The 25,249-nt window shown below is 44.5% G+C and overlaps 1 protein-coding gene across 1 annotated transcript in view; it reads right to left on the reverse strand.

Annotated features, from left to right (window-relative positions):
• Positions 1 to 12,434, reverse strand: part of LOC146861929 (glyoxylate reductase/hydroxypyruvate reductase-like) — a 199,316-nt gene extending 186,882 nt beyond the window's left edge. The window contains exon 1 of the mRNA XM_085641097.1: positions 12,178 to 12,434. Coding sequence (XP_085497223.1) covers positions 12,178 to 12,359 — 182 coding nt within the window. The 5' untranslated portion in view covers positions 12,360 to 12,434. The remainder of the gene's footprint in view (positions 1 to 12,177) is intronic.
• Between the last annotated feature and the right edge of the window lie 12,815 nt (positions 12,435 to 25,249).

A 25,249-nucleotide genomic window follows, 5' to 3' on the forward strand; every position in this document is an offset into this window, starting at 1 on the left:
AGGGCACTTTTTACCACCAATGTGTGAAGGTTGATGTACGCGATTGCCACACTAGCAGCTCGCCACTTCTACATAGCCTGTGTTGGCTCTGAACGCGCGTGAGAGACTGACTCACCTAGCACAGCATTTAGCGGCTGCACGCCCCGCCTCTCGTGAAGTGGGCGGCTTCACAGGGACAAAACAAGCGATGCTGAGTATTTACGGAGTATGTATATAGGAAATTATGTTGTCTATCCAGCCTCGTCTGTATGCGTGTGTAAGAGCCCTGTCCTCAGCCCTGACGGTCTCAAAGCCCTGTTGAATGGGATAAGTGCTGGTAAGTAGCTCTGTCGCCTAAGTAAAATAAACCTAGCTTCACTACACCGTGGTTTCTGTAGCGCAACCCGGGGTTTAATAGTCACCCGGACTCTACCGCTTCATGGTGCATCACCAACCTCCACAATTCTATGCATGTCCTCTGGTTCACTGGCATCCCGTGACCACCCGCGCGCAGTCTGGTCTCCCTGGATTTCTGCGGGCGCTCTTTGCAGCTGTGACCGCTTTCAGTGCAACAGGCTCCCTCCCACATGTGGAGAGAGGCTGCCCAATGAGATTACCTGCCGAGAGAGGTCACCAAATGACACCCCGGGCAGCGCCGAGGTCTTCGCACCTTCCACTGCTCGAGTGGGTGGACAGTAGCTGAAGCCTTAAGCACGAGTTTGGGTTTGTGCGGCGGGTCCTTTCTGGTGTCAGACCCAGTAGTACTTAACAAGCATTTGCAATGCAATAGGACTCGCATTTACGAGAGACCTGTTGCATTGCAAACGAGAGTGCGGGCAGGCGAAAAGGCATGAACGGGGGGCGGGCGAGCGAGAAGGCATCGGACTGCGAGAGAGGGGGTACGGGCAGAAAGTAGTCTGTGCAGTAAAGGGGCCAGTAGCCATGGTAGGACATAAATGATGACATGGACGCCATAAGGAGGGACTAACAAGCCTACAACCAATCGGAAGGACACATTTAAGTCACAAGCCAATGAAAAGGATGGGCGGAGAGTGGGCAGAGCTTCCACGAAGCTTCCACGCTATACTGAATACTGCATGCCTCGCAAAGCGAGCAGCGCATGCGCTGAAGCGCTAGGCTCGACCTAAAAAGGGACTTTCATCACATCCCAAGTTAACATGGTGGCGTTCTGCTGAGGCTCCAGAGTCAAATGGCATCAGCCTCGGCCAGATAACGGTTCCCTGCATTTCCACTCGTTGCTGTGCTGCCAATAGAGGGTCAACTTCTCATTATTATTTTGCAGGGCACTTCGTACTTGCAGAGACACTTAGTGTGGGCCAGTGCTTGAAATGGAGAAATAGAAGTGCAGGTACTCTGTACCAGAGTACCTGCTTGTTTCTGAGAAGTGCCTGTACTCTCCAATGAGAAGCATTACGTTTTTCTTGAGAAGTGCAGGTATTCTCCTTCCCAAAATACAAAAGTGCCTGTACTCAGTACCGGAAAGTACCGGCCCAATTAAAGCACTGGCGTGGGCAGAAAACCTTATGCACAGGACCACATCTGAAGACATTTGCTGGGGAGGAGGGGATGATTATGAGTCACAGAGCACATTTTGGGGGTTTAACTACACAACCTTTGTAAAAGGTGTCCCTTGATCAGATATTGAACTTATCAAGTCTGATTTCAATGCCAATACAGGTCTGGTGGCTCAGAGGACTAATGCCCCCACTGCAGGGGCCTGTGTATGACTTCACTGTCACAGGTTCAAATCCTGGCAGGTTCACTCAGCCTTTAATCCATCTGAGGTTCATAACATAAGTACCATCGAGTTGGATAACAATAAACATCTGTTATTCAGCCCTAAGATGCCTATGGGTGAACCTGCGCTTTACGTTATGCCACACTGTATTTGAGATCCAAGCCCTTTACTACTTCTTGGTGTAAGACTTGACTGCTCACTATTAGCACATTTGGAGAAACACGTTTACAAAATGATTAACTTCATCATCCAAATAGAACTGGAAGACCTGAAATCCTATTGGTAAACAAAAGTAGTTATGTCGGGTACGGCCCACTAGCTAGTTAGTTGTCAGGATCTGAGGAAATCTACTTCTGTTTTTTTTTAAATAAGTAAACATTAGAGGGGGGGAGTCATAAATAGGCACAATACTGTTAGCAAGTGCTATAAAAAAACAACTTGACAGGACTCTTACCACTGAGGGCAACTCAACTTCAATAGGTTGAACTTCTAATTCACTTCACTTAAATATACTGGAAATAAACATTAAATTAGACATCTGGGTCGGGCCCAGAAAGAAACACATTTCTGGAATAAAAAATAGTGAATGTAAGTAGACGCCTTGAGACCCTCACCATTTACCAACCCTGATTGATTGAAGTAGCCTAAAATGAAATCGGTATTTTTTAAATTAAGGTAGGTCTTTAAAAGTAATATAAAGTGCGTCTGTCAATTTTTCTAGTTGCAAAGATGCGTAGATTTTGTTGCTGTCCACAAACCTGTGATAACCAGAATCATCAACCGAGCTCTAGCTTACAATTATTTTTGAATGTGTTCGAACCATGCATTATGTCATAAGAAAAAGTAAAAGAAACAAAAATTAGTCTAAAATAAAGCTATGCAAATTTTAAATGTACCCAAGAGTCTGAGTTCGGCCAAACTCTGGAACTCTCTGCCACTACATCTTCGCATGGTCCCCAATCATCTGGCTTTCCGTAAACAACTGAAGAACTTTCTGTTTCCCTAGCTCATCTGCTTCCTCCGTGTCGGTTCTTAGCGCTGGGACGCCCCCGGGTAGCCATGCGATTTACAAATGTCTTTCCATTCCATTCATTTTGATTATTTCTGCACCTCTGATTTATCTATAATGCCAGACTAATCTGAGTGTGATTAAAAAAATATCTGCATTTTGTTCCAAAAATACAGAGAACTTCAGTAGATAATAACAAATGCACTAGGGTCCAGGCAAGCCATATCGCTCTAAATTCCAGTCTAGTTTCCAGTAATGCCCATAAATAGTTGGGTACAATGTGTGACTGCTGTCCCAGAGCCCAAATACGGCAGCCATTCCCCATGGAAAATTATAAGAAAATGGGTGTTTTTAGCCCTAGCTTTGATGTTTACTGAGCATTCTGAGTAAAAACAAAAGGTGTAGGAATCGATGCAAGACACACCACCCTGGACTAACCTTGACCTCTAATTGTCAGAAATGCCCTGGATTGGTAGGGATCCCTAGGTGCCAGCCAACCCCAGCCCCAAATATTTCTACCATTCCTCATGCGACATAATAGGTATTTGAGATTTCTCTTGGTGTAGTTTGTACAGATGGGTTTGCAGAGAGGTGGTAAACTTTTTCAATTGTGCCTCACTTGGGGGCGGGGGGGCAGATGGATTGTCCGATGGTGGAAGTGGGGGTGTAGTCTAATGCCAGGGCGGCCAGCACTACACCCCATTCCTTCTTTTGAAACCAACCCATGGCGTCTAGTAGGCTTTTTTACCCACTTGGGTGGAAAGATTGGAAGACCTTATAAATTGTTTGGTGGCCTCTGGTGCTGCATGGTGGGGACTGAAGGCCAATGCCAGTGCAGACCAGCCCTTTTTCTGGGCTCTAAACCCTGCTGTTTAGTGGGCTTTTTGCCCCACTGTAGCGAAAAAAATGATGTAAAATGTCTAAATTGCCTGAGGGGTCAGAAAGACTATTTAAAGTTTTGGGGTTGTGATAGCCCAAAGGCAGAATGAGCAGGCCCCAACCCCCATTTTTTTTGTAAAAAGTTTTACTCTGTTTGTCTAGTCTGCTTTCTGTTCCCCTGGGATGAGCAGATTGATGGTAACCCCCCCCCCCCCCCCCAAACTGTATGTCCCTCCAGAGGGGCAACAAGACTTGCATGGGATTATGTTTTTTTTGGGGGGGGAGGTATGGTCTCTGCCGTGCTGGCACTACCCTCATAAAAAAGAACCTGGTGGTTAAGTGGATGGATTCTGATTGGGATGTCCTACTGTGACATTCTCCAAGCATGTATCTCTACAAAGGAGAGCCACCACTGGAAAAGGTTGTATGACAGAATATGAAAAACAAAAATATTGACATTCCAGAACTTTGTGCCAAAAATATTGTCTGCAAAAATATTGAATTTACATAAATTGTAAACTACCAAAATACTGAGTAAAAAAATTATGAAACAGAATATTGACAAAAATAAGGCAAGTTTATAAACAAAATCATATTTATAGCACTATATATTATTTATTTTAAATATTAAAATGCTAAGTAATATTATAATTCAAAATAAATAGCTTCATTGAGAAATGTAAATTAAATATACATTTATATACTTTAAAAAATATAAAAATATTTATACAATTTAAAAAATCAAAGTAAAAATATTAACAATAACTAAAAAGTAAAAATTAACAAACGTAGAACCAAAACCTATATGTAATTTAATTTCAATAGTAAAATTAATATAAAATAGTTTTAATGAATACTATTGACTAAATATACAAATAATATATATTTTTACATACATATACATTAAAAATATAAAACAAGTCTTTAAACCATTTTAAAATTGCAGACCTACTTCTATGTTAGTGGGAGGTACAGTTTTTTTTCTTCAAAATCTCTTCACCGCAGGCTAAGCTTAAATCTCACTCTGGTTTTCAACTGGAAGGAAGTGCACGTGTGACCTCTCAGACTGTGATGAAGAGTTGGCACGCCAAAGGGGATCGAATAAAATGTGTGACCCACAGCGTTTACAGGAAGTAATCTGCTGGATGATAAATAGAAGAACCTCATGGACTGAAAGTCTTTACCAGATGGTTGCGTTCTTAGCTATTGACTGTTTGACTGATATTAGATGATGGCTCTGCCCACAATATTCCTCTGGTTGTCACCATTGCTGGGGGATTGTGTGCATGTGTTGAGGGATTGTGTGAACATCAATCCTGTATGCTAGAAGAGAAGATATTGAGGAATAACCAGTCACTAAAGCTGGTTTGGAGTGCTAAATGAGACAAACTGGGCAACAACAGTTTATAATGGAGTGAAGAGGACACAATGTGTTGTGAAGGTGAACTGGCAAAAGCTGATCTCCATGCTGGATCTTCTGTCACCATGGAAGATCTCAGTTGCTTAGATCTGATACGAACTAGAGCTTGCCACTGAGATTCAGTCTCAAAAGAGCTCAACTGATTGATGAAAGACTCGATGAATGAGATTGTTACACTGGCACAGAGAATCAACAGTAATGAAGAGGCGGTCAACCATCTACTACAAGACGTGCAACAGGAAAAAATGAATTATGTTCTCAGATCTATGCTTTAGATTAATGTGATGACGGGGACAATCACCTACACAAAGAACATTTACAAATAAAAGGCATGACTGAAGTTCTAGTTGGATCAGAATGCAGAAATCCTGCAGCTAAATTCTAATTCATTTATCACTAAATTTATAGGCCCCAGACATTGAAATAGATAGGGTCCAGAGTGGGCCCCTTAACGTGCATTGATGGCTCCAACCCGAGGCCCTTTCATGAAATTTTACAATTTTCAAATGAAAGGAAAGATCTACAAGTGTGATAATCCATGTAGGATCCACCCCTTTGGGTTTTCAGGATGTGCTGCCTTTCACACTACAAATCAGCATTGGCAAAGCCAAAAGGTCTCACCTTTAAAAGATCATTCTTGAACAATTGGTTTAGCCAATGCTTGTTTTGACTGACATCATCAGAAGAAAAACACAATATATGCACACATATGTGTGGCCATGATAGAATGTTTTTGTTTATAAGAAAAATCATACCGAGATGGTCAACAGTGCATCACAACTTATGTTCTTTCAAAAAAAGAAAAAATATTCCAAAATGGCCACCAATGGTGAGTTGCATCTGCATGTGTTGTGATGTTCTGACATGGAAACTCATCTTCTCACAGCAGAAGTCCAGAGGCTCAAATCAAAAAACTTCGCACAGTATTTACTTTCTTGTAACAGAGACAAGAAATATGGGTTTGTGATTCCCCTGGTATCTACTTTCCATTTGTGATTTAGAACTAGTTACATGACATGCAGGACAGATTTTTCATGATTAAAGGTTGTTCAAGTGATGTGGTCCGAACAGCCATCACCTTTTATGGTTCATGCATCATACAAACAGTCGGTCCTCATTGAACTATTGACTACAATTTCTGCTTCTTTATGCAGGGCAAAATAATTGTGTCAGGAGACATAAAATCTAATTGTGAACCCTATGTTAGACAGCTCCTGAGACATAACATCTAATTGTGAACCCTATGTTAGGCAGCTCCTGCTCAGATAAATATGGATCCAAAGTAATCACTATATGTACAACAAATATGAATAGCCAGGGAACAGGGCAATCCAGAAGAGGAATAAGGGTTCAGATTAACTGTACCTTCTGATATTTCTGTTTTTAGGATGCAAGACCTTCCCTTATAGTAGTGGCACTTCATCCTTTGGTGGGCTCCTATATAGGAGCTTTGATAAAGAGCTCATTTTCCATGAGAATTTAGTGCTAACACTGTAGCCACAGTTGTTGCAGTTCGGGATGAATATATGACGTTACAAAGCACACAATTACAACGCATGCCTTTACAACGCGTTTTTTACATCGCAACTACTATTACATTGCATGATTTTACAAAGCATGCCATTACAACGCAGTTTTAAAAACTACCATTACAACACATACCATTACAACGCATAATACCTTTAGGGGAACAGAGGGGTAAGTGTTGGATAGTGTAGGGGTAAAAATTACTATTCCCACTCCAGTGAGTGTAACAGTAGGGTAAGTGTTGGATAGTGTTGGCGTTAAAAATGACTGTTCCCATGTACCACAAAACCCATACCCACCCTAAAACTAAAAAAATCTCCTTTACTTACCTTATAATGCATTGTAAAGGCATGCGTTGTAATGGTATGCGTTGTAATGGCATGGGTTGTAGTGACATGAGTTGTAATGGCATGCGTTTGTAATGGCATGCAATGTAAAGGCAGTTGCATTGTAACTGCTGCGTTGTAAAGGTAGTGAGTTGTACTGACTGCGTTGTAATGGTTGTTTCCCGTTCGAGACTAAAGTGGGATCAAAAACTGTTGAGATAACCTAATGGTAGACAAAATAATTTTTTCATGTGCCCAGTAGTAAGATTAAACATGTTTACAGAAAATGGGAGGTTTGGTTAACCCGCTTGTCCTTGAGTCAACATGTTTCATCCAATAAACAAGTGCCTCAGCAGGGGTCTGTGGCTTTCTTCAGGACCAGGCTCCCTATCAAATTACCTATTCCTAAAATAATTGTACGTAAGCTCAATTTACTGCATGTTAGTTAGCACGCATGTAAAGTTATAAAAATAAAAATGAATATACTAAACCAGCTCTTGAGTCAGCAGTGAGGTTTGCATCGTACTCAAAATATGACAAGGAGCAATGAAATGTAGTGCTGAGGTGGCCCAAATTGGATATACTGCTACAAGTAACTGCCTGAGGAGATTTGGTCATAAGAATGTGCCGAGTTAGTTCTATTCTAAATCTAAAATCTGTTACGGCACTGTGGCGGTCACCACTGGGCAGTCATGGTTAAGCTCACATATACATAGAAAATGTGTTTTTTGGTTTACTAATAACTTTGACACTGTTTGACGAATCATCATGCAATTTTCCACATTAAAAGTTCTATTCTACTCAGCCCCTTCCTGGAAAGATTTCAGGTGATACGTCAAGAGGGGGCTGAGAAAAGGGGTACCAAAAGACACATTTTCCCCATGCAATTTCCAATAGGAAAATTAGACACAGCCACAGCCAAAATTCCTGAATGGAATTACACCAAATTTGGCAGAAAGCTAGATCTTTACCACAACGGTGTGTTTTTAGACATTTGGTGAAAATACATTCAGAAGTCTTTGGAAAAATAGAGTACAAAATGTATGTCTATATCATGCCGCAGAGGATCTGAGGATCAAAAGATATGATCTGATTGGCTGCCACCAAATTAACAAAGATGTGGCAGTACTCGTTTTAGGACTTGTAACCACAATTTTAAAAAAACATATAAGGAGGGCAGGGTAGGGATAACCTCCCCCCAAGTCTGATGGGGGTCCCTTTTTTGGAGCAGGACAGTGAATCTGTGGTACTGTTAATAAAAGATGCAGGCTCCTGCTCTTAAAATATAAGCGCCTTGGGGTGTGCCGGGGCAGGGGGTCTCAACACAGTGTTTTTAATTGGGGAGGAGGGCATGCAGCCCCTTCGCCAAACCTCTTGAGGCCCCGGATATCCCATTACCTGGGACCAATATCTTAATTTATGGGGAGGGAGACACAATGGGTGTTGACAGGGGAGCCGGCAGGGGCCGCAGGGGCATTGGGGCTCATCAGTAATGGTACAATTTCAATATCCAGCTCCCCCAAAGGGTGCCAGCAGGAGGTACGGAGTCCTTGGGCCTCCCCCCACAGGCCCTCAACTATAAAAGCAAGAGTGGGTGTCCCAGTGGGACTAGGACACTCAAAACATAAACAAAAAACAGGAAAAAAAGAAAGATAAATGAGCGGCTCACTGTTCCGGCAAAGATCGCCTCATAATGTCCTGTGAGGACTTTTTAGTCATAAAAAGGGGATAGGGACACCACCAAGCATTTTTAAAGTGGTCTGAAAGGCTGCAAAGAGCACATCAGCCCCCCCCCCCACCCTCCAGCAAAATAAAAAAACATGGCACGTCTCCTGAGTTATTTTATCCATGACAGCAAGACAGCTTACCATATATCTTTAAAGCCCTCTCAGGTGGAGCTGTATGCTTCAGCTGGAGTGCATGTTAAAAAAAGACTCAAAGACATGCTTCATGTTCTTAGTTAAAAAATTGTTTATTGAAAATGTGTTGTGCCGTCACTATTAGTAAACATTTTAATATTTGAATTTTTAAAATATACATTTGATTATAGTTATTGGTGACATTTTGATGAAGTCAATAGATATGCTTTATATATGTTGATGTGCTGACCCATTGATGAAGTCAATAGCCCCCCTGGTTTTTATATCTTGGTGTTCTAACTCTTTGACTAAGCCAGTTGGTCTGCCTCACTTAGAATGACACTGTTTAGATTGTTACATGACATAGATCTGGGCCCTCGCTGGGGGTTGGGCGCAGTGGCTGGCCACAAAGCGGCAGTGCTTGGCAGGGGAAAGGCACTCAGGGGTGGGGTTGGGACAGGGCCTAGCTGCAGGCCGTGAATGGCTGAGGGTTGGGCGCCTACAGCGGGTTGGGCGCAAGCCCTACACCCAACGCCATGCACAGCGAAGGGAAGCTTACTTTAAGGCTACAAATAATCCATAGAAAGTCACAGAAAAAAACAAAGGTTAAAGTGACATTAGACTTAGAAATTGTAATATTAACTCACAACTCATTAAAAAAAACTTCAGCAATTCAAGGAAAAAAAAGTTAAAGGCATGTTTTAGTTAGGTGAAAATATCAGTTATAACATGCCATTTTGAACAACCTAAACCACAGAAATTCTCCAATTATAGTTATCTCCAGTAACTATAACTCGTGCCCTACAGTAAATATAATTCACACCCTCGCCATGAGCTGCTAAGTATCTCCCATATTACATCCCTCATGACATGTCCTATAACATAATTGATAACATCACTGTAACATCTGAAATTACAACATGAATAACATCACTGTGCATGGTGGGGCGTGAGTTCCTTTAGGGCATGAGTTATAGTTACTGGTGATGTTGGAGGGTTCAACTGATAAGATCCCAGAAGCCACAGTTGCTGGCCATTTCCTGTCTCCTCTCGCTTCGACTCCAGAACACACACCAACATTCTATTACATTGATCACTTTCTGCATTCCATACACCAGCTCAGACATAGAGGGAATGGGGACCTATGATACTACACACCTCACTTTCTTACAAACAACAAACAAGCAGTCATTCCCTTGTATATAAAGTACAAGGACAACATTCACAGTCACTCAATCTTTAACATGTCCAGCTTACACAGCCACTCAAAAACAATCAGTTAAAGTCTCCAGTACCCACAGAGAGACAACAGATAGCAGTCACAAAAACTCTGCAACAGGTCAAAACGTGAGGCTCCTCAAACCTAACATCAAATAAACAAGTCAACTATATTATGACTACCATTGCACAAAGGTCCAAGATATGCAAGTCTTGTGATGTCCTCGGACATGAGGCCCAATCACCACATATCTGTCTAATTTAAGTAATTCCTCACAACATTTATGCACAAAAGATATGTAGTAACAGATGCCCAGTAATGTAACATCCAGGACTTGCAAATCACATGCTTCCTTCAACAAAGCAATTCCCAGTCATCGATACGTTTACACATTAAAGACATTAAATAAAACCCACACAGAACGTTTAACCATACAGCACCTCAACTCAAAAATCCCTTGACCAGACTCCAACACAAAACTTGTCATCATAACTTCAGTCATACCCACTATCCCCAGATAGCCACCTCGCTTTACTAAACTATCACACCTTCGCTATCTTCCACAAGCACCACACACATGCCCACTGGGACAAGTCACTGCATCACAAACTAACACAAAAGTGCAGGTAAGCTTTCCATCATGGCCCACACCCTTTCACACCAGCTGGACAAACCTACATGACCAATTGCTAAGCTGAAAGAAAACACTTAATCAGCACTGACTGAGCACTACACCCTCTGGAATCTCCACCAGAAAAAGCCAGGAAGTCTTCCGAACACAATGACGACAGCCTCCATTAGATGCATACTAAAACATTATTGACACAATGCAACTATCAAACACTAATGCAGTCCAGCAATCCAACCACTGGTAACAGACCACGTCACATAGTAAAGAAGTACTTACCGACAACACACTAGAGCTACATCAAACATTGCCATTAAAACATAACACTGACCAACTCCCCTGTACGCACACTGAATAAAACACTTCACAAGATAATCACAAATGTACTCGGCCTCCTGTACCTCACTTCTAAGTAATCTTCCCATTTATACTCCATGCGTAGGTGTGACATAAACATACCCTTCCAGCTGTAATATAAGCTTACTCAAGAATTGAAAACCGTCATTGTTTCCGAGAGTAAACATTTCTTACTTCAGAAGTTCATGAGTATCTCGCACCCAAGCCTGGAATAAGCTACCAGAACCTTATTCTCAAATGTGCCTCAGAGGCAAAATGGGTGAGTACGCCCGCTTTTTGCACCACCCGCTCACTTTGATAATTAAGAAGGTGTTCAGCTGCTTGGGCGGCCCTTTTAGTATTAGAGATCGCACCTGCCCCATCTTAAGGGAGCATTCCAACCTTTGATCCCATGCAAATGAGGAATCACTTTGCCTCTGCACAACCCTATTATAGACGCAAGAGCAAAGAAGCTGTGAAGGAGTGCGTGCTCCAAAATGGCACCCCTTGGAAAGAGGAAAAGGTGATCCTATTGACTCTCCAGACATCTCATTGCAGGCAGGGACAGTGGCTCACTGCAACATCCTGATGGGGATCTCTACACACCCTCCCCTATTCCTTGCACACTGGTGTTAACCTGCTCAGTAAAAGGCGGACAGGCTGCTTCAAAGAGCAAAAATGCCTTTCATGAATGCGCTGTCCGCCAGGCAGGCGCAGGTTTGCGGCTTTACTGGGGGAAGCGCATTCATTGTGATAGGATGCACTGACGCAGTCTGCGCCCAGTGCACCAAGTTAAAGGTAGACCACTGGCGTAACGAAACTTGAGGGGGCCTCCCTGCAAGGCGCATGGAGGGGCCCCCTCTGGGCTCAATCAGGAGCTCTGCAGCCAGAGTGCTGTGCTGAGGGGGCCCACTGGAGCTTGGGGGACCCGCACCGCGGGGGCTGCGGGGGCCTGTGTTACGCCCCTGGTGTAGACTAGGGAAGAGGGCCCTATCTGTGATATTGGCCCAGAAGTAAAAATAAAACTGCATATTAAGGTGAACTCCCAGCAAAGGCATGAGTAAAACACATATACCAATAGAAAATACTTTATGACTCAAGCTTGATATTAAGGTGTAAGTCACATCAAAGACAAGTGTGAGACACAGCTACTCAAGGAAATGACTTGTGAACCGAGCCCTCAGTTTTCAGCATTTCCTTCAAGAAGTATCTCACAGAACATATAAAACCACTCACATTCCGGACTGCCGAAGAATCTTCATGCCATCGGGTGGAATGCGCCTGGTCACATACACTCTCGGCAGGTGCTTCCCGGCAGCCTTCATGGCTTCCACTCGGCAACAGGTGTGGATCTCCGCGAGCACGAGCCGCCTCAGAGCCCTGAAATGAGAGATGTTCCACATGGCGCACCAGGGCATATTTCAGGCCCACCGGAGGACTTTGGATCGGGAGCCTGTGCCAGTTCAGTGAGCTCGCAGATCATGCAAACACTGGGAGGATCTCTGATAAGGGCCTTTCATCCAATGCCTACCCAGCATGGTATTTTTTACCTAGGTGACCTTTGGTGACGCAGCTTGCTCTTCAAAGTTTTAAAATGTGACTGACACAGCAAACTGGAGATACGTGCAGGGTGCTGTGATAGGCATTATGCATCATGCCAAAACCTGGAAAATGCAGCAGCATCTGGAAAATGCAACAGTTAATAGGAAGAGATATAGTGTTTGCGATTTATTTTATTTAATAAACTCTCTTTTTATTAATTATGGATTCGTGTATGCGTTTTTCACGCATGCCTTCGGAAGGCCATCATTTGAAGGAATGCTGTTTTAGCACGCATTTGTTCTGCACACAAGTTGTTTTAAGACTTGACTTAGGGGGGCACTGGATATTGTAATAGTTTCATTTACTATTCCAATTCCAGTTTGCGCAACAGTAGGGAAGGTGTTGGACTTTAATTCCAACACCACTCCACCATTGTGCCCCTCCTAAAGCAAGTGGTTGTAACGACTTGCGTGCAGAAGGAGTGCGTGCTTGCCGGCGTTGTGAAGGTACAGCGTGATTCCGGCTTCGTCCTAAATGACTCCCCCCCCCCCCCCCCTACCCCCCGATTGCCTCACAGAGCTACTACATTAACAAACTGTAATCCGCGGTTTATAGTGGTACTGAACGTTTCCATTTTCGTTCTTCACAAGCTACGAAAGTATTGAAGAGAGACACCACGCCTTGTGCATGATAATTTATTTATTGCTAAGTACCATCCTCTCGCCATGATGTGGAAACTTCAAAGCACTAAAGTCTGTTTGCAACAAAGTCAACTGTGGTGTAGGTAGTCCATTTGAGACTTGCACTAGCCTGACAAAATATCACTGCTCACAAAACATAACACAGAGTGGTTTTGGAGCTCTCTAAAACAACTTTTCTCATTATACACAAAAAGGTCGATTTCAACAAATAAGTTACTAGAAAAATAGGAGCAAACGCAATGGCGTCCATTTTAGAAATAAATCAAATTAGGTGAATTGCATTCCTCCTACTTTGTAGACCTATAGACCAGTGTTTTTTTTTAACCTTTTGACATTTTTAGCCCCCCCCCCCACCCCACTGATTCACTATTAGAAGCTAAGGGCCCCGCCTAAGCAATGTCTATGATTTAAAAAACAACAGCAATGCATTCAACTCCATGAACAATAACACAAATTAATGAGCAACTTATTAATTATTTTCTTTAACACAGAAACAAAAACATATATGAAAATTCAATTTTGGGAGGGGAAAGGTTAGAGTTTTGCAAAATTTGGATTTATTTAAAAAAGATAAAGCGATATGCAAGACTTTAGCATATCAGTTCGCCTTTTTTGCTCTTAATTCACCCTCTCTTTTTGGCAGCGCATATCAGTGCTTCAGCAAAAGGTCCCCCATCATCCAAATTACTGTTTGCTGTGCATACGCTGCTCCTGCAAATCAAGCTAAAAATACCAACTTAATTTTCAGCCTCCAAACTCAAATTCCTTCATATTTACATAGTGTTTTAAAATGTTCAGTTTTGCTTTTTTATGTGTATATAAATAATCTGCTAATATTATTTACTTTTTTAAATAGTTAAATACCCCCAGAGGGTCGTGGTCCAGAGGTTAAAAACCACTGCTAGAGATTGTGAGGGTACCTATAGTTAGGTATATTAAGGGGGATATTCTCAAGGACTTATCGCCGAGTTAGCGGCACTTTATCGCAGCCAAAGTGGTGATAAATTTATTGCACCATTTACAAGCTGGTGCTAACAGCCGATAACACCAGTTTTCCTGCAATAGCCGCCGCAAAAACTATCACCACGGATGATACCGGCACCTAACGCTAATGATATGCAGAGTAGGCGTTCCTGTGCAAAAAGCCGCAAAAACACTACTTCGCAATATTCACAATGACCAACCAGATCGGCGATAACATCCCTAAACATGAGATAAGGTGCGTTAGCAGCAGGGATTTAACACCTGCTCCGACCTGGTGTTAAGTCGGAAGAAAACCTGCACCAGAAACGGTAGCCCAGCCCACAGCCACACCTGAAGAACAACAGATGCCATAGAGCTACTGATCATGCAGCTCGGACACCCAAGAGGGCCACAACACCCACCACCACCACACCCAGCCCCCCCCCCGGGCCCTACCCATGCCCCCCCCCGGTCAAAGATATTGTACAGCAACTTTACAAATTCATGAACAAAACTGTTTGCCTGATGTCGCACAAACACAACAATCAACTGTCATGTGTGGCCAGAAAAAGGAGAATCAATCATTCATCTCTGAATTCCAAAAACAAATATTTATTTCAATATAAACTCAATACAACTATTTTGAAGAGTCATGGCGGGTCATGTCTGGACAATCTGTAAGTCACAGCCTGCAAGGCAAAATTCAAGATGAGGTGTGTCATGCGCCCATCAAAGGACAGAGAGAGAGAGAGAGAGAGAGAGAGAGAGAGAAAGAGAGAGAAAGAGAGAGAAAGGGGGAGAGAGGGAGAAGGAGAGAGAGAAACAGAGGAAGAGAGAGACAGTGAAAGAAAGAGAGGGAGAGAGAGAGAGTAACAGAGGGAGAGAGAGACTGAAAGAAAGAGAGGGAGAGAGAGACAGTGCCGCCCCTGCGCACTCAGGCCTCACTGCTCACCTGCTGCCACCGGTGTGTCTCCAACCACGTGCCGGCATACACTGCAGTCCACCCGGTCCCTTATCTGAAACAGAGTCTAGAGTTAATGATGGCAGAGTACATATCATTGCAAACGGCATCATCACTTGCCCGCCCCAGCGCACATAGGCTGCTGTACCCCAGCCCCTCCTGCCGCCCAGCAGTGATTGCCCACCCCTGCACACCCAGGCCTCACTGCTCACCTTCCGCCACCGGCGTGTCTCCAAGAGGGCCCACCACGTGCCAGTGCAAGCTCCAAGCCCGGAGCCCGCGACCTTGGCAGCCTCCACATCATGCAGCCTGCACCGCGGTCCACCAGGTCGCACACTTGATTCTGGGTCTTGATTTTGCAATGGCAGAGATCATATCAGTGCACACGTCATCATCGCAGGCTGCACACCCGCTCAGCTCTACAGGTGCCACTAACTCTGTGAACCGCGATGCAACGCCACATGGCGGTAGGCCTGCGCTGACCGCTTGCTCAGGCCTACACTGTAGTCCAGCAGGGCTCTCACTAACCCTTACCAGTCCAGACCGCCAGGACGGCGCATCATCGCAGGCTGCACACCTGCTCAGCACTTTAGGTGCCCCTACCTCAGTGCACGGAAAGTCACCGTCCCGTGGCGGTAGACCAGTGCCAGATGCAGTGTATCCGGTGCCACCAATTCTGTGCAACGCAAGTCATGGACCCTCTATGATTGAGTCTCGTGAAATGCCAGGCGGATGCAGCCATGTCACCTCAGGCAGTGGCGAAGAACTGGGACACGTTGCGTCGTCGTCCCCACTTTATACGTACGCCGAGTGGGATGGCTCGGCGTACGCCAGGCCAGCGTAGGGGTGTGAATAATTATCCCTAGCCTCTGGGCGTGGTCCATATCTGGGCTGCACAGGAAACAAACTGATGCATGTGTCTCCGTTGCAGTGTCTGCGCCACACGGCCCGCTATCGAAAATGTTGCAATGTTGCATGCACACAGAGGGCGGATGCGCACAAAGGGATTGTACAAGGCGCGCAAGGCCACTCGGGGTCTGGGCTCATACATGCCAACTGTTGAGTGTGTGTATCGCTATTGGTGCACCATAAGCCTAAGACCTCGCATCAATTGCAGCGCGAAAAACACATCACATTTACAGAATGCAAGCAGTAGTCAGACTAACATTAGGGATGAAAGCTCCTTTGTCCCAATACAGAATGCGGAAGGACATCTGCACCTCAGAGCTGGGTTTTGCATGCGGCAGGCACCCCCTGAAAGATACACCACAGCAGATGATGACGACTCTCACACGACGCAAAGCGGTAATGATATTTCAACGTATCCACACCCCACACAAAGAAGTCCTTGCTCGAGGTACTCTTGCATGGAATGCCCTTGACACTTACGTACACAACAACACATAGGTGCAAACGTTGCACACTCATACGACCCCTTGCTCCGAGCAGTGGCATTTCATCCACATAACTGCCGCAGGTCAAAAGAGTGCCGGTTCTTCGAGAGCCACCAACGCAATGGCAGGACATCCCGGGCACATGCACAACCCCCGTCACATGGGACTGTACCTTGACCGAATGCTGCATTTGTTGGGGGCACTGCCACTGGCAGTGTTGCGCATCAGTCACCGTCTAAGCTTTCGCCTTGCCAACGTCACCTGCGTTCAGCCTGTGTTGCATTGTCGATCAAGCATATTCGAGTGGTCCATGGATGTCTGCCTATCCAACAGGACGGTAGCTGAACTGGATCTTGACATGTGTGTGCGCCCCCTGTTGGCCCACGACCAGGAGTGTCACCGTGATACCCGTTCATCGGATGCCTTGATACTTGGCATACATGCTGGCAGCTGGACATGGAAGACTGCACAACTCCTTGTGTGCAGTGACCACATTGAAACGCTCCCCTATTGGGCTGTGATGCATCTTGGTAAAAGGGGGTGGGCGCAGCACTCCTGTCCGGACCATTGCACCGGTCCCAACACCTTGTTGCATCCTGGAGAACTGGTCCCATGACAACAGTGGACAAGGCTGCATTCGCCGGGACTCCGAATACATTAGTGGACAACAATGCAGGTTAACACATACCTGTGCAAGGTGAGTGGACAGCGGCGCTTGGCAACGTACCTCAATCTGACATACTGCTGGAAAGAGAGTACACATGTAGGTATGCGGAGAGATGTACTATTGAAGAATGTGATGGGTGACACTACTTTAGGCCTGCCAACGACTTTGACATTTCATACACAGCACTATTTCAAACATTGCATGGGTCAAAGTTGTGAAATTGCGCAGTTGCTGTTTCAGAGCAATGAGGCCACAGCTAGTGCACACCTTCCCAGTCATCTCATTGGCCATGTGGGTCACGGTCTAACATGCGCATTGATATCATTTCCCAGGGTGTACCTTTTTGTGCAATCAATGTCACTATATTCATCCATACTTACATACTTGGTCGATCATGGACATGACACATCTGTGTGAATTTGGAATGTTTAGTTCATATTAGGTGGAGTGTCAGAGCTAGAACAGTACATGGCCATGCAAACCCCACATTACTTTGTACCCCAGTGGAGGGCCAGCCAGAGTCCTTTAGGGCTTGACGGGTTCATCGGAAGATGAAGAGTACAGTCTGCAGTCTGATTGCTGTGTCATTGGTAAACAAACAAAATATGGCAGTCCATGTCGAGGTCCAAGCTGAGTGTAGCAGAGTGTTTCGGGGGACGGTGGGAGGTGTTGTTACAGGCATGATGCAGAGGGCAGAATCAAGCTGAAACAAGGCATATAGCGAGATGAATGCTAATGCCTCCTTCTTAATACACAGGTTGATTCACCCGCATCGTCGTCCTCTATGTCATCTGGCTGACATGTGGGTGCTGGTGTTTGGTCTGCAGCACTGTGTGGCACTGACACATCAGAGGCCGCAGGTGGTATGGCTGCAGCACTGTGTGCCACTGACACATCAGGGGCCGGAAATGTGTGTGTAGCAGTACCAGCAGCATTCATTTACGACTGCCTTAGTGGCAGCAATGCGATGATGAGGATCTGCAGGGCATGGAAGATCCCAAGAAGTCTTCGCTGGTGTGCGTCCGTGCAGCCATTCTTTCCGCATGCCTTCGCCCCATGTTCTCCATTGTCCTCAGCATCTGTGCCAACTCTCGGCTGACATCGCTGAGGCTGCTCTGACCAGACAGTTGTCCTCGTCTCATAGTCATGACTCCAGCGATGTCGGGCATGGATTGTTGGATATCATGGAGCGAATTGTGGGTGTCCGTTGGGGAGTGTAAGTGGTCCCTGATGTGACTTAGACACCCACTTATGTTATCTAGTTTGGCTGCCATGAGTTCGAACCCCACCCGCACCTGTTCAGCCACCTTCTTCTGGCAGTGTAACACCTGGCCTTGGAATGCCATGTGTTCTTCGGTGAGGTGTTGGGAGCCAGCCGTGGTGGTGGGTGCTTCCTGCTGTGTGGTCTGTGCAGGGGGTGGGGTCTCCTGGATGCAGCTGAGCTGGCCTGCTCCTGGAGGTGGATTGCCGTAGATGTCCATGAGCTGTTGTAGGGCGTCGCTGTCGAAGGTGTGGAGGTCCTCTTCATCATCAGTGATGAGTTGTCTGGTCTGCTCTGCAGGAGGTGCTGATTGTCCCTCTGCAAAGTGAAGTGGAGATGCATTTCAACATTGTACTGACATGTATGTTGACGCATTGTTTAAGTTTACATACAGACTGCATGACAATGTACATTGTGACTGTTTGGGAGGAGCTGACTATTTGATGCGGGATTGTGGACATTTGAACTACATGACATATGTGAGGTTGCACACGTACAGTTTCATCTCACAGTTTCCTGCTATGCCAGATGTGATTGGCCAGGAACCAGTTGTGTCCTCTGTTCTGTGGTGAAAGTGTTGCACTTTGTACCACATTGTCGTCGATGTTGATGTGCTGTGTTTGCTATGTGTGTGTGCTGCAGTGTGCCTAGGGGATCAGGGACATGGTCCAGAGTCATTGTGGGTGTGCTGTACTTAATTGTGCATGTGTGCCATTGTGCCCATCTCCCTCCGTCCCCCCAGTCCCTGGTCGGTACTCACCCTGGTGCTGTTGTGTCCGGTCATGTTGAGCAGTGTCCGGATCCCCCACTCCTGCCCCCGTCTCCCCACTGATGACTATGGAGACCAGTTCCTCTCATCCAGCTCATGGTGTTCCGCTGGACTGCCACCTCCAGTATGCATTGCTGCCTGATGGTTGGAAGGAGTTTCTTCTTGGTTTTGTGCTTTGCATCATTCCAGCGCCTCTTGAGCTCTCTAATTGTCCTCCTCCTCCCTCCGACTGCATTCACCTTGTCCAGGATGGCCTGCCATATTACAATTTTATTTGCCAATGGCACGTTGGAGGTGACAAACAGTTGTTGGTGGTGTTCTATCACCTCCGTGATGATGATCCTGTTTTCCTGCGGACTGAACCTCGTCTTCTTCTCCTTGGCCTTCCGTGACCCCGAGGTCCCAGGCTGGTCATCCTGGGGGCTTGTGGGGGTCTGGTTGTCCTCTGTGCTTGCTCCGGGTTCCTCCATGGTGCTACTCAGTTGAATTTGTTTTGTTTGTGTTTTTCAGTGCTTTTATGGTGTTTTTCTCCCCATGACGCGTGGGAATTGCAGGCATGTCTGTGGTTATCACTGATTTTGTGTATTGCGGTTGGCCACATCGCCACTTTTTTCGCGTTGGTGTTTCACATTTTTTCGGCGTCGCATTGATTTTAACGCGGTCATTTGGGACTATCGCATGGTGTCGCCGTGTTGAGAATACAACGTTAACACGGTGTTATTTTCCCGCGATAGACTGCTATGTGCAAAGTTGCGTTAAGCTAATTTTGCGATAATTAACACACATTCTTGAGAATATCCCCCTAAATCTTTATATGCTTACCTTCACAATATTTTGGTAGTCCATATTCTTAATGTGATATTTGGAAAGCACGATACTTAAAACTCGGTATTTTGGTGGTAGACCCCTAATGACGCCACTGGACTGTGAGTGGCCCCTCCACATCAAAGGCAGGCACTGAAGTTCCACAGTTGTATAATGAGAGTCTCGTCATTGGTCAAACAATGCTGTTGTGTCATTAAGAGAAAATATTACAAGGGGGTGACCAGAATCATAGACGAACAAGGTAGCACAGCTTCCCAGAGCTATTCAGGAGAGTTTTGTCCCAACATCAGTGTAGCCTTAACGCTTGGGCATGCTGGGCAGTTGCCCAGGGGTCCCACGAGCATAGCAGCCCCATGCAGAACACAAATTTTCAGTTAAACATTTTTATTCCTGTGAGTGGTTGTGTAAGCAGGGCCCAGTGCACTGTTTTGCCCGGAAGTCTATAATACTGTTATGACGGCCCGCCCAACATACCTGACATTTCCCATTTATTAGCACACAGGTGTTAACAGATTGCAAAAAATAGATTGCAAAGAAACACACTTGCATCCGAGAGCAAATGGCATTTGCTCTGTTATTTAGGTATGTTTTTGTACCCATTACCATGCATGGGTCTTAAAGACCCCGGAAGTAACAGGCTGTTAGTTTCCGCTGTAGTCTAGTACAGGGAATACAGCAACCCTCATTATAGGTCACAAGTGCTCAGAACACACATTGAATGTGTGGTAAGCAGAATACAATACATTTTCGCTATTTAAGTGATGTGGCCATACTACTCCAAATGCAGTTTCACCAACATAATGCACCGGAAACATTCATAACCCCCGTTTCTACCAATTATTACCAATTTAAAACGCTAATTTTCATTATTGCAATTGACAGGTGAGTCAAAAATTGCAAACATGTCTAAACAGAGCCTATAATAGAGAAAGGTAATGCCAACCTGTTGCGAATTTAAAAAAATTTAAAATTTGATTTTGGTTCCGAATGAATAATGTGTAAATATTAAGTGTAATGTTTATATGCTAGATTCTAATTACACGATTAAAAAACAGTATTACTCCTTAACATTAACATTAACATTTTAAATAACGCAACATTTAGTCCTTTGCTGGTTATTTGTCTCTTTTTTGTAGAAAACGTAGGCTAATACAATTATTGAAGAGAATTGATCCATAAAAGCAAAATATCTCATTCCCTTCTCACCATCACACTACAGCCAGGTTTGCATGAATAAACAAGTGGAAGCATAAACAAAATAGGCTGCTGTGTACATTGATCAAAATTACAGCGTTCCGAAGGCCTGGATTTCAGTTTTTGATTTAAAGTGCACATACAACAAGCACTGACAAAACCAATAGGCTTGTTTTTAATGTGCCACAGAAAAAGAAAGGCATGCACAAATTCTGTTTACAAATGCTGCATGTACAACTTTTGTTTTTATCACATTGAAGCCTGCCCTATTTGCTTTCCCATTACTTGGAATTAAAATAGCAAAAAAGGATTGTTTCTGTGTAGAATGCGTGCAGAAGGCAATGAAATGGATGTGACAAACAGTGTGGTGATTGAGTGACTTTTCGGATCTGTAATTGTCCTATGTGCAGTCTAAAGGCAATATTTCCTGGAAGGAAGTATGATACACCTAATAACCATGAGCATGAGATGAAAGACCTAAAATCCATTGTCGGAGCCTAAATCCAGCCTATGTATATGTTAAAGACTTGGTTATAATATGTCTTGCAGTTGCAAACAGCTGTCTGTCAAGCCAGACCTAAAAATGACACTTATCTTCTTGCAACAGGTAACAGTGTAGTCTTTGAATCCCATAGTGTAGCCACAGTTTGTTAAGGAAATAAGACCTGATTAGGATTTATGGATTATTAATGGACAGTAAGGTAGAAAACTCTTTTAATGAGTTTTTGTCCTTGTTTTACGCGTGCCACACTTTTCCCTTGCAGAATATCCTGCAAGCAGAACCTCGAGAGAATTGCCAGAGTAACATTTATGCTAATCCTGTAATTACTGAATATGAAAACTGGGTGAAAAATATAATTGGCTCCCAACTTTAAACTTTGGCCAAGCTCGGGAAGAGGCTCTCAGAGTCTTAGAAAGTAAGTTTGAATATCTTCACATTACATGTTTATTGTTTACAAAACAAACTAAAATCACCTGTCTGGTAAGAAGATGGGGACCCACACAGCCATTCCCAATCCAACAACCACTGCCATATTATATGCTTAAAAATACACTAACCCAACACACTCCAACAGAAAGCCCACGTCCCGACAGAGTGTAGGTTGCTATCTGTGAAGGTAAGTGCTTCACAGCCCAACGAAGGGGTAATAAGCACTATACAAATGCTACAATACAGTACATTACAATACCTTATGCGACTTAAAGACTCCTTCTGCAAAGTCTGAATTGATGCACCAGATGATACCAATGCCAGCAAGAAGATTTTGGTCCAAGTTAGGGGTATGTAAAGTTACTAGTCGACACGGCTCAATGTTCTTCGACTTCATATTCCACAAATGACAGGTTGTGGGTGACACCTCTACGCTGCCGAGGGCAAGCGGGATGGGACCAAGTACCTAGGAAACAGCAAGGCTTCCCCAGGTATTGCGACCAGTCTTGAAGTGGTAGAGGGTAGACTGATTTCTCCTGGCTGACAGGGCATGGCGTATTTTCACCTTCGAAAGCAGATAAAGGCAGGTTGTGGATCATATCTTAGCAATGGGACGGGCCAGCAGGATGGGAGTCAAGTGTCCATGAATCAGCAAGGCTGGCTCGAGCCTTAAAATGGTAGCGGGTAGTCAGATTTTTCCTGGTTGGTAGGGCTAAGTGTACTGTTACCTTGTAATGCCGATAAAGACAGATTGACGGTCATAACTTGGCAAGGAGAAAAGTCAGCTGGCTGGGATAAGGTGCCCAGAAATCACAAGCCACTGTAAGATCAGCCTTTAGGTTCCAGGAGGTAGTTTGATTTTTCCTGGCTGGCAGAGCCGAGCATACTTTCATATTCTAATTTCTGATAAAGTTTGATTGTGGGCCATACCTTGGCAATGGAAATGAAGTGCAGGATGGGGCTAAGTGCCCAGGAATCAGCAAGACTAGCCAGTGCTTAATTTGCAAAACAATAAGTGCCAGGGCCCTTGTCAGGAGGCTACCACAGCTCAGCTCGCACTACCCATTGCCCCTGCCAGTACTGCCAGCAACAGTACCAACTACTAACCATTACAATCCTATAAGTGTGACATTTAAGACTATTACAGGACCCCAAAGCTGTAGGAACAACTTGTGCATCAGTTATTAGTCATTTTTAAGATACTTTGAATTAATAAACAACTGTTTTTGTGCTGCTCTGTAAATCAGAGAAACAGTTCCACCCTGTGGCAGACTGTCAGAAATCCTAGTGTTGACAATCAAGTGCCGGTGCTGAGCACCGGAAACCACCTGTACAAATTAAGCACTGGGCCTAGCCAAAGGCATTGCAACCAGGCCGTAAAGTGGCAGTTTGATTTTTCCTGGACTGTGGAGTAGGTGTACTTTCACCTTCTAATGCATATAAACACAGATTGTGAATCATATCTTTGCAGTGGGAAGGGTCAGCTAGATGGAGCCATGTACTCAATAATCAAGAGGGCTAGCCCAAGACATTGCAACCAACCTTAAAGTGGTCGAGGGCAGTTTGATTTTTTTCTGGCTGCCACGGATTGGAGTACTTTCATCTCCCATTGCTAATAAAAAACAGATTGTGTGTAAAATCCTTACAATAGGAATGGTCAGCAAGATGGGGCCAAGTTGCGAGAAATATCCAAAGCTAGCCTTTGACAATAGGACCAGCTTTAAAGTGGCAGGGAGTAGTTTGATTTTTTTCTGGCTAGCAGGGCCATACATACCTTCATCTTCTATTGCCAATAAAGTCTGGTTGTAGCTCATATCTTGATAATAGGGAGGATCACCAGGATGTGACCAAGTGCACACGAGTCAGCATGGATAGCCCGAGCCACTGCAAGCATCCTTAAAAGTATTGGGGGGGGGGGGGGGGTACTTTGATTTTTCCTCGCTGGCAGCACTCATCGTACTTTAATCTTCCAATCATGATAACGGCAGATTGGGGTCATATCTCTGGACTAGGAAGAAACAGTGGAACAAATGCCCAGGAATCATCAAGTCTAGCCCAAGACACTGTTGCCTGTCTTGAAGTATTATGTGCCCACCAGGACCAAAGTCAGAATTTTTAGATGAACAAGGCAGTCAAAATCTCTGCTTTCCAAGGACAGACATATGATGCAACATCCAGGAAACTCACTCAACACACTGCTGACTGGAGGCGGTTGAATAAGGATGAATAAGGAGCTGTGTGGGACGGGAAATGCCACTGGTTGGCTACTATTGTTTCGGACCAAATGCCTCCTTTTAGAGTCGACAGCAGAGTTAATGGGGGTTGGGTGGAAATAGGAGATCATAAGGAAAATTAACTTGCAGGGGTATACATGAAAGGTGTGTTCCCAAGACTTGCAGGTCAGAGAATATGTGAGCTAAGACTGACCACAATGAGAACTACCTCACTGTGCCATCCTGGAACTTTAGCTGAAACAATGTAAGCAGGGTACGTCTACGTTTCACCTAGTTGTCTCTTTTATACCCTGAAATGTCATTGATTACTAATAATGAAAGTGGAAGTTGTCTTGGAGCAAATTCTAAAAGGTCAACATGATTCACTCTTATGAAAACAAGAAAGAGCAGGGATTTCTGGGATCCAAGAAAAGCTTAGCTTACATGGTGTGGTGAGGGTAGAAGGGTAACATGAGGCAGGCTGATTCACTCTTGTGCTGTCAGGGTATTAACATTCCAAGTGCCTTATCTCTCACCCTTGCATGTTCAGGGTGCCAGTCCGGCTAGGGTCTTAGCCACAACCTGAATAGGGCTCACCTGACTGTGGTCGCCCAACTTTTTTGAGCTTGAAACATGAACCATTCTCAAAATTTTGGCTTTCTTCGTCCAAACAGGAGTACGTAGAATCTGGGTCTTTTAAAGATTTTGTTATTTCTGCTGAGGCTGCCAGTCTTCTTTGCTCTTCTACTTCCTTTCTACTCCATTAAGTGCATTTGCTTATCAGCAGGTAGTATCCTTGTCTTTAAAAAAGATGCAAATCAACTCTTTGTGTCACAATTTCCCCTTCTTGTCCTTTTGACATCCTTTTACTCATTCTACAGCATTTC

Source organism: Triturus cristatus, chromosome 2_2, assembly GCF_964204655.1.
Source record: "Triturus cristatus chromosome 2_2, aTriCri1.1, whole genome shotgun sequence".
In the NCBI taxonomy this organism is placed as follows: domain Eukaryota; kingdom Metazoa; phylum Chordata; class Amphibia; order Caudata; family Salamandridae; genus Triturus; species Triturus cristatus.